Source organism: Engraulis encrasicolus, chromosome 8 (genome assembly GCF_034702125.1).
Source record: "Engraulis encrasicolus isolate BLACKSEA-1 chromosome 8, IST_EnEncr_1.0, whole genome shotgun sequence".
Taxonomy (NCBI): domain Eukaryota; kingdom Metazoa; phylum Chordata; class Actinopteri; order Clupeiformes; family Engraulidae; genus Engraulis; species Engraulis encrasicolus.
In genome coordinates, this window is record NC_085864.1 from 8,979,287 (window position 1) to 8,990,107 (window position 10,821).

At 44.0% G+C, this 10,821-nt stretch overlaps 1 protein-coding gene across 1 annotated transcript in view; it reads left to right on the forward strand.

The window, feature by feature from the left end:
- Positions 1–912: 912 nt before the first annotated feature.
- Positions 913–10,821, forward strand: part of dscamb (Down syndrome cell adhesion molecule b) — a 244,647-nt gene continuing 234,738 nt past the window's right edge. Inside the window, exon 1 of the mRNA XM_063204949.1 lies at positions 913–999. Coding sequence (XP_063061019.1) covers positions 957–999 — 43 coding nt within the window. The 5' untranslated portion in view covers positions 913–956. The remainder of the gene's footprint in view (positions 1,000–10,821) is intronic.

A 10,821-nucleotide genomic window follows, 5' to 3' on the forward strand; every position in this document is an offset into this window, starting at 1 on the left:
GTGTGTGTGTGAGAGAGAGAGGGAGGCGGGAGACTCGGCTCCTTTAAGGCTATGAGGAATTAAACCGGCAGCGGAGGGAGGCAGGGGAGAGTGTTATTCTGTAACGCTCAAAGGCAGAGAGGGGTAGCGCAGGGACCAATGCCATTATACCGGCTAGGGGAAGAAGATGCGTGAGCTTGCTGCCTTATGGCCGGAGAGAGGTGGTGAAGATGGTCTGAGTTTGGGATCTATTCATTCTGTCTACCGCTTTAGCTTTCCCACTCTTGGTTTTCATTATTGTTAAATTCTCATGACTTCCTTTTATTTTTGAGTTGCTTTTTAATTTTTTCCAGTTCCTTTTTTTCTTCATCTTCTCTCCCTCCTCCGGACATGCATTGGTTTTCTTAGGTTTTTTTTTTTTTTACTCTATTTTTTTCCAATGACATTTGATTTAATTTGCGCATTCTTTCTGTCTAAGTTTTGTTTTTTGTTGGGTTCGTTTGTTTTCCACCCGTTTTGCCACCTGGTTGTAGTACGGAGCCGCTGCTGCCTTTTGCCGACTCTCTGACTCAGCATCGCACCTGGACGACTGTGCGCGGAAGCCCCTTTTTGCAGCTCTGAGCGGCGCAGGCGAGGCAACAACCAGGAAACACCGGAGCACACACGGTACACCAGCGCGGCACAGGCAGGCAGAGAGTTCCATCGCAGCTTTAACCTAGACAATCACACAAGCACATCCGCCCTTCCAGCGCAAAGACGGGAGAAGGGTGAGGAGGAATCGGATCACCACCAGCCCCATCAGAGCGCATCAGTGCAAAGGGAGACGCGGAGTAACCCCCCTTTTTCCGCGGAGAGCTGGACTGCTTTTCTTATAACCTTGCAACTGGCACATTTAAGGGTGATCAAGAATAACCAGTGGACAAAGTGCGTGGACAGAGAAGAGAAAAGCCTAGCTGAGGGATTGAAAGGAGCGGGGCATGTGGATATTGGCTTTTATCTTTTCCCAGAGCATCTTGAATGGTTAGTCCCATTTTAAATTTTCTCTGCATTAGCGGGTGGAAAACTTAATTGACCTCAGTTTCAGCTTCCACGTGCTTATGCAAAGCTGGCGCAAAACGGGGACGTGATGAGCTGAAAGTCGCCCGTGATGCAAATTCATTGAAATATTTCAGTGGTGCCACGGGTGGTCACCTATGCAAAAGAAGAAAAAAAGGAAAGAAAAAAATCTTGACGGGCGAGGCTACTGCGCTGCCTTCAAAAGCTTACCTAGCCACATAATTTGGCCCTAACAACATCCAGCGGCGTGCACGACCCGGGCATCTCAACAGAGAAACAAAAATTAAGCTGAGATGAGGCGAAAAGGGGCTATGCATGTTGTCAATATGTTTAGGATTATGATGAGGGGGGGTGTTACACATGATGCGCCTTTCTCGTCATGTGTTGTGCATGTGAACTATTAATTGATGCGACCTCAAGCTTAAGTGGTGTTTTAAAAGCATTGATTTGTAAAGATTTTCTTTTCAAGTTGAATCTGAGCATTTTTTATGTCCCTGTGAAAAAAAACAGGAGATATTGATCTGAGCCATGAGTGACGTATTTCATGTGTTTGCATATTGGCCCCTATTCTTGCAAAACATTCATGTGAATGATTGTTTCAAAAACAAGTTGGCAAAATGATAGAGGCTATCATTTAAAGAAATGATTATCCATCTAGAGCATTTTCACATTTCCTATTCCCCAAATTTGTCCATTCATACACGTAAAAGCATGGCCCCCAATGTAAGCAATAGCCAAGCGACGACTCTAGGCTAAACCTCCATCCATAAAAAGACATGTAATGTCTTTTTGATTTGATAGAATTATTTGGCACAATTATTTGCAACATTGCATTGGCTTCAGCATCAGGCTGGATAAGGAGTTTGTGTTTTCCATTTGTCTTTCGCACAGTATGTTAGAGACGCAAGGGTGTAAATAAGGATTTTTTTTTTCCTGGGTGACCTGCTGAATTGTGAGTGGAGCGAGAGATGCTGTTGTGAAGGCACGTGCCTGGAGAAGCTCTCCCGAATTTAAATAAATAAATATATAAATAAATAAAATACACGTGGATAGACATATATAGGCCTACATATAAGGAAGAACGGATAAATGAAAACAAACTATAGGCGACAGATGATGTGATGATGCTCTTGTGGAAATGGTTGTGGCGCGTTGAGGATGGGAGCATTGGAGGCGAGCGTTTTGGGATCAGGCAGGCAGGCAGGCAGGCGGAGAAGGATGCAGGCCAGGCAGGCAGCCTATAAGACAGAACCTCCTATCAGGAGATGGAACGCCACAGCCTCCCTCTTCTTGCCTTCGCAGATGTGGACATGGAAGGAAGATGGTGTGTGTGTGTGTGTGTGTGTGTGTGTGTGTGTGTGTGTGTGTGTGTGTGTGTGTGTGTGTGTGTGTGTGTGTGTGTGTGTGTATGTAAACTACTGTATCCATGCAGTGCGTAGAAGAATGCTATGCGGCTCTGTAGAAGGTGTATCTATGTGTGTGTGTGTGTGTGTGTGTGTGTGTTTATACATTATATGTGTGTGCATGCGGGTCTGCATGTGCTTGTATGTGTGTTTGTCCGTACAACCGACAATGTGTACAATAGACATATTACGCGAGTGAAGGGATATATGTGTTATATGTATGGATGTATGGAAGTGTGTGCAATTGTGGAAGCGCAGCACCATGCAGCACGAAGGCAAGGAAAAACAAGGCAAGGCGAGTCCAGGCAAGGCAAGGCAAGGCAAGGCGGCCAGCCATTAATTCCCCCAGTGTCCACATATATGTTTTCATTTGACCGTGTGCTCGGTCCCTTCCTCGCAGGCAAACATTGCTGGGCTGCAGCAGTGCTGCTGGTGGCACATACTGTAGGTCTATGAGCGGGGTGCAATGCAATGGGGGTGGGGTGGGGGGGTGATAGGGGGTGCCGGGGCTTCGGCCGGTGGATGAAAACAGGCTAGGGTGTGTTCGCAGAGATAGCAGCGGTGGTGGTTGAGGCTGGGGAGGGTGAGATACACAAGAGAAAGCCGGGCGATTGCGGTGGTGTTGGAGAGGATGATGGCGTTTGCGTGTGTGTATGTGTGTGTGTGTGTGTGTGTGTGTGTGTGTGTGTGTGTGTGTATGTGTTTGCGTATACGTGTGTGTGTGCAGAGAGGGGTCAGTATTAGGGATGGTGATGGAGAGGAAAGGGGGCGCTGTGTGTGTGTGTGTGTGGGGAGGGGGGGTGGTGTTGAAGAAAATGGAGAGAGCCTCTTGGAAAATGACAGACAGAGCGAAAAAAAATGAGGCAGGCGGTGGGAAGTGACAAGCGGACAGTGGTGGAAGCCATATTGAAAACCTGTGGGGTGGTGGATACCTCTCGCTCTACCATTTCTGAAAATGGAAAAATAAAATTTTAAAAAGCAGCCAAATAGTGTAGAATAGATATACGCATGTGAATTATTACACACTGATGTAGATATACTGCATATCAGAAAGCTGAGAAAGGAGGTGGACATTTTTTTTAATTGTGAAGGAACAACGACAACGACAAAAAAATAAAATTGCTGAGAAGGTTGTACGAGCGGATTCTATATACGCGGAAACAATCGACAACAAAAAAGAGTGAGCGGGGGGGGACGAGAAGAGCCTCAGCTCGGTCGACACTGAGCATGTGCGCAAAGCAAGGGGAGGAATGGAGGGAGCTTGGTTGGTCGTAGCCAACGTTGGCGTCACGTTGTATCTATCTCCGGCAGGCAGGCAAGACAACCCTCAAATCCAGTAGCTCGTTGATGTAAAAGGCACCCCCCCCCCCCCAAAACACCACCGAGCCCCCCTCCAAACCCAAACACCATCCCTCCACCACCTCGCACCCAAAAAAAGCAGAGAGAGCTGGAGAGAGGGGAAAAAAAATCTGATTTATTTTGTAATAACTTCATATTGAAATACCACCTCCGTCTCTACAGCCTCCTTAGAAACTCATAACAGAACAATAAGGCTTCACCATTAATCACAGTTCCTGAGTCCCTGCTCTGCCCTGTTCGTTCAGCTCTGTGCTGTGCTGTGCTGTGCTCCACTGTTCTGTGCTCTGCTGTGCTGTGTGTGTGTGTGTGTGTGTGTGTGTGTGTGTGTGTGTGTGTGTGTGTGTGTGTGTGTGTGTGTGTGTGTGTGTGTGTGTGTGTGGATTGACTTGACTGACTGGCAAGGGTGTCCACTCGAACAAGAGATGGGGGGAAACATACCAGCTCACAGCACCCTCATGCTCAGCATTTAGCCCCAGTGGGGAAAGAGTCAACGTTAAAGCACACATACCAGTTGGACATTTAATCTAGTTTTGTAGATGCTCGGCTTGCATTTCGTTTCTTGAAATGGTCCTGGCGGGCAAAAATGTTCAAATGAAAGAGAGAGAGAGAGAGAGAGAGAGAGAGAGAGAGAGAGAGACACACACAGAGAGAGTGAGAGAGGAGCAGAAAAAAAGATTTGCTGTTTGAAATGGGATTATTTTTTTCTTCATGTGTGGAGAGGCAGCCGGCTTATTTATTTTAAATTACATGTGGGCTCGATTGGCTACAATGCATAACCTTGCAGTCAGTGTTTTTTCTCCTTTCCACTCTCTTGCTCCAGCACGCTTTCTCTCTCTCTCTCTCTCTCTCTCTCTCTCTCTCTCTCTCTCTCTCTCTCTCTCTCTCTCTCTCTCTCTCTCTCTCTCTCTCTCTCTCTCTCTCACTCACTCACTCACTCACTCACACACTGCTTCAGTGCTGTTGTACTCCAAAAAAAATGGCTTTTTGAGTTTGATTTAGCACATGCTTCTTGGCCCGTCACTATGGAAACGTCCATTATGTGAGCAGCAGTGGTTGTGCGGAGTGCTATGCAAGGCTAGCGCGGAGATGACCCCGGAAGTACTGTACTCCCCATCCCCTTGCCTCATACCTGCTTTCCTGTTTACGCTGAATCTGCCTGGACGCCATGTTTATTTTTTTTTTAGATTGGATTTTATATAAGCGATCTCATCTGAATAAGCGCCCAATGTGACCCATATTTAGCTTGATATACTGTATGTAGCTTACACTATGTATATGCGTTTTTGATTCATTGTTTTAATTACCAATGACAGGCTAACAGTTCAGTGTATTAGCGAATCCCTACTTGGATTTATTTAAACATCCCGCAATATGGCTCAGTTAGTGTGATAATGACATTCGACAAGATATTTCCCTGATATTTCCCCCCTGCAAAAAAAATAAAATCCACAAGGCCGTATAATTCCCACAATTTTCGAACAAGTCATTTCAGTGAGTGTCATTGGGTAGACAGCTGAGCGAGGGAGAGAGCGAGAGAGAGAGAGAGAGAAGGGGGGGAGACTCTTCGTTTTTTCACCCCTTCTTAATGATGCCCCAAGGCAAATCAGGCTCCAAGTGAACCTGACTGCTGTACTTGTGTCGTCATTAACCGGCACAGATATACAAGAGCAGGGAGGCCCCACCTGAGACTCTAGGCCCCATCTGCAGACTCAGCTACTGTAAGCCCACACCATGCTACGTTACGCTACATACACATACTGTACATATACTGTACATATCGTAACCTTATTTTTACCTCTTCTTTCATGTATAGTATAGTAATAGTATGCGTTTAAGATGTACTTGCACACTACATTATGCTACACTGTAAATATACAGGACATATTAGGCCTGTAACAATTTTGTATTGAACTGAGAAATCGTGATACACAGAGTCATGACACTGTATCGCTATGCAAGGAGGCAGTATCGTGATAATGCCGTTTCAAAGTTTTGTTACCTTTCAGTCCAGAAAACAACCACATGATATGATTTGATGGGGCTTTGAGTCATCATTATTATTTTTAATCTTTTTTATATTATTAGTAGCCTCTTGTAATCTAGTACATATCGTAACAGTATTTTACCGGTTATTTCTAGTGTGTGGACATGTATCAACATGTGATATTATATGCTCATTGTACATATGTAGGCCCAAGACAGTGCAAGTACAGCATATGACGTTACATGCTGTTGTGGTAAATCGTACTTGACTACAGTAATATTACAAGGGCAGCAAAATTAGGTGTAAACATTTATATTGATATTGCCTGTTGTAGGCCTATGTCTATCCTGCAAAAATGTTACATATATACGTACGTATATGTATATTTACTACACATTAAAATATACAGTGTTAATTCAACACTTAGACAGTACTCTAGGATCAAATACACACTACCCTAGAAGATAAATCGACTCTCTATTATATGCAGTGTGTACTGCTGTATGACTGTGCTGTGCTTGCCCAGTATAGTCTTAGCCTAGCCTTCCTGCTCTCGCAAATACATTCTGTCTGCTCAGCCTCCCCGACAAGGTATAATAATTACATAAATGGAAAGCTTGGCAAAGTGTGATTTTTTAGAGGAAAAAAAGCAGTTGACAGAGAGGCAGAGAGAGTGCAAGAGAGAGACAGAGAAAGAGTGCGAGAGTGAATGAGAAGAGAGGTAGAGAGACTAAGAAAAAGCACATATATAGAGAGAGAATGAGAGAGAGAGAGAGAGAGAGAGAGAGAGAGAGAGAGAGAGAGAGAGAGAGAGAGAGATGGAGGGGGTGTGTTAAAAAAGGAACACGGTGACCCAAGGAAGACCAACGTGAGGCCATTAGTCTAAATAAAGGTTTTGATTTGAGCAAATTTGGCTGCAAGATAGAACCGTGTGTTTGGAGGGAGTTAATCTACTGGGTGCAATTAAGACAGCGCACTGATTAGGCTCCCATCTGCTGGCGATGTGTGCCGCCGCTGCCGCCGCTACCGCCGCCGTGCCTGATAGACTTACAGCCTTACCCCGCTATCTGGTTACAGCTTCAGGCTCTCTGGCCAACGCAGACAAGCTCAGTGCTCTGGAAGCAGGAGGGGAGATGAGATAAGGGCTGAGATTGGGTGATTTCAAAAGTTAAGTTTCACCATTTACAGCCATTTACATGTATACACCTATTTACTGTACATTTTACAGTGTAAATGTCATTGTCTTGCCAATTTGGTTACAGCATTGCGGGAAGGGAAAAGGCTGTGAGATATGGTGTTTTAAAAAGTTGTCCCCACAATTTACACCACAAAGTACCAGCCTGTAGGCAAATGTAATGTTTTTGAAGTGAAAATTAAGACAATGCGGCGGATACGTTGATGGCTCTGTCATGTCCATGGCTGGAAGAAAAGATATATAATAAATGATACATATGATTATCCGACTACATCATCACAGGAAAGAAAAGGGGAATGATACAGGATGATTTCAAAAGTAGCACCCAATAATGGACACCCCAAACTACCTCTAACCTGTAGTTAAATGTAATGTTAAAATGACAATCATTGATCATGAGGTATATATAGATGGCCTGATAGATCTAGTCTAGTTCCTGGTTACAGCATCAGGTTCATGCAATGGAGACTCAGTCCTGTCCAAGGCTGGAAGAGAAGAGAAAAGAGAGGAGAAGGGAAGACAAGATAGAGGATGTACATTTTACATCTATATACTAGAGGTAAATATATTGTCATTTAAAAAAAAAGGATGGTAGAGGTGATTTTTAAAATCTAAAATTCACTCTGCATTTACTCCCTGCCTTTGGAATACAAATATGGTGGCAAGTTTAATTCCAACAGCATTTATTTAAGGAATGAAAATTGAAAGAGGTGCAGTTAGAGGTTGATTGAAGTGCAATAAACCCAAGACATACTTTTCCTTGAAATAAAAAAAAAATGCAGTACTGAGAAATAAAATTACACCCTGATTTAACCCTTTGCCAAAGCTTGACCAGGAAATTAGGGTGTGGGGTGAGGTGGGTTGATTGGCCAATCATTCTGTTCCCTTAACTCTCTCATGGAAATGTAGTGTGGGGGGTCAGTGCAATTTATTTAATTAAGACTAAAGCATGAGAGCAATGAGGCAGATGCACAGATCATATAAACATCAACCGTTGTGCTCGCACGCGTGTGCATGTGTGTGTGTAGTTTACTGTATGGGAGATCTCCAACACAACAGTGCTAACTCAAAGAGATTTCCATTTACTGTGTGTGTGTGTGTGTGTGTGTGTGTGTGTGTGTGTGTGTGTGTGTGTGTGTGTGTGTGTGTGTGTGTGTGTGTGTGTGTGTGTGTGTGTGTGTGTGCGTGCGCGTGCGTGTGTTTGTGTAAATGTGCATGCGTGTATGTGTGTGTGTGTGTGTGTGTGGTTTTTTTTAACTGAGATACTGTTTTACTTTGCCATAATTTGGCCAATTGAAGGTACTGTGAAATATTATTTTTTTTCCGGAATAGACTCCTGAGAGTGGTGAAGGGTGTGCACAACCAGGATTAAAAAACGAATTCAGACACTAGATAATAGTAGATATTGTGAAACATTGAAAAACTGCAATGTACAGTGAACGTAATAAAATGTTCTAGCAGCACCCAGTGCGCAGATCAGCTTTCTCACATTGTTTCGGAATAGTGCCGCCCATCAATATCCACATATGTCAAACTGTTGCGAATCTCTCCATCATTTCAATGTGCTGTGGCTTTTTTTATGACTCAATACTTAATGGCCATAATGTTTTCCAATTGGAGACATAGTGATACAAAGAAAATCTACTGGCAGTACTGTGAAATGTACACTATATACACTGTTGTTCAGTACCACCGCTCAAAGGCAATATCATAGTTCAACATACAAAATCTAAAGGAGTTAATCAGAAATATAGCCAACAGTATAGACCTACTATGCCCATATATCGTTCAGAATAGTGCCATTGATCAAAAGCAATATTGACGCATACAACACACAAAAACAACTGGAGGTAGGCCTACTGCGAAATATATACGAAGGCCTACATATCATTGAGAAAAGTCAATGACACAGTTCAAAGACAATATCGAAGCATCCAACACACAAAATCTACTGAAGTGTACTGTGATATATATAATATACTACAATATGTATCGTTCAGACTAGTGCCACGATCAAAGCCAATGTCGTAGCAGCAGATGTTGGGAGTCTAAGCTGAGCCTTCAACCTCAGTATTCCAGGATGAGTCATTCCAGAGATCTGCTGTTTAGCATTGGAACCCAGGCAAGAGGTGACAGATATGCCTTAATTGGCTCGGGGAAGGCATCACTTACCTCTGTGTCGCACCAAATTATCACCAAATTATCAAGGTGTCAGACAAGTCCAGACTACTGAGGGGTTTCCCTTTACCTCTAAGACACCTTTCATTTTTGTAGATTATTTTTTTGACATACCTCTCTCTATGTCTCTCCCCCACCCCCCAACTCTCTCGATCTTCATTTTGTTTTCATCATTTAAGATGTAGCTCTTTTTTTGATGCGTTTGGTTGTTTTTAAGACATCAAAGCGTGTCGTTTCGACAAGCACAGAGGAGCATCTGCTGCGTGTCTGTGGGTTTGTCTTTTAAGGATTTTCTTTAAGGCTTGGCGCTGTGCGCAGTGCGTGTTGATGTTTGCATGTAGCCAGGGTCTCAGGGGACATGCAGATCGCTTTTTAGTCTACAGTTCATGCCCTGTGCAATTTCATGGACGCCTATCTCTTTTTTTTGCTCTTGATGACAGGATACAAATAGTTTGCCTGTGCATCTTCTTTTGTACTAAGCCATCCAGAGGAAAGGGATTTTGGATAGAGGATAATTTGATGGCAATTTTTATTGCATTCTAGTGTTTTAAACTAAGACAAGAAATCCAAAATCTTTCCAAATGCATGCATGCGTGTGTGTGTGTGTGTGTGTGTGTGTGTGTGTGTGTGTGTGTGTGTGTGTGTGTGTGTGTGTGTGTGTGTGTGTGTGTGTGTGTGTGTGTGTGTGAAAGTGTGTGAAAGTGTGTGTGTATGTGTGCTTTTCAGAGTTTACATGCAATGCTATGTCAAATAAAAAGAAGCCATTTTAAGTGAGTTGGGGAAGGGGGTGAGTGGGAAATGGATTCCATAGCTGCAAGCCATCCTTTCACATTCCTCATTCCAACTGGCAGACAATTTATCCATCCAATATAACGTATTGTTGCAGTGTTAGTACACAGCGTTACATGGGCTGAGTATGAAGACAGGAATGCATAATGTACCTGACCAGACAAGGGAATCTAGACCTTTTATTCAGCAAGGCCAGGTCTATGCTATACTGTCATTGCAGATAGGGTGTTTCTACCTTCAGTACTTAGCCAGAACGGATGCTGTTTGTATTGTATGTACAAACTGCCAGTTGAAAAAAAAGGCAGGCTTTAAATCACCCCTCAGGTAATCTTTTTTTTCTTCCAATTAAATTCATTGTTCTCTCTCTCTCTCTCTCTCTCTCTCTCTCTCTCTCTCTCTCTCTCTCTCTCTCTCTCTCTCTCTCTGCTCTCTCTCTGCTCCCCCCTTCTCATTGCGCTGTACCAAATCTGGCCTTGGAGAGACAGAGAAAAGGAGAGAGGGAACACAGCACAACAAAGATTGGCCTGTTTTCTGTAGGCGGTATGAGCAAGCCCAATATCATGGCTTGTTAGGGCTGCTCTCTCTCTCTCTCATTCTCTCTCTCTCTCGCGGCTGCTGCACGGCTCCGCGGAGCGCATCATGGTCATTATCATCCCAAGTACCTCCGGCAACACAACGCAACGCCACGCAGCACCATGTTGTCTTCGTTAGACACTCAAAGTATGCTGAAGCGGCGGGCTGGGCCGACCGAATGAGAATCAGGCGGGCGGATGTGTAGTCATACATATGACACAGTCCTGCTGTGGATTTAAAAACATCCAATTGGGCGTGGGAGTGGGAGCCGGGGAGGATGGCGATGGGAGGCATTGGTCAAGTTA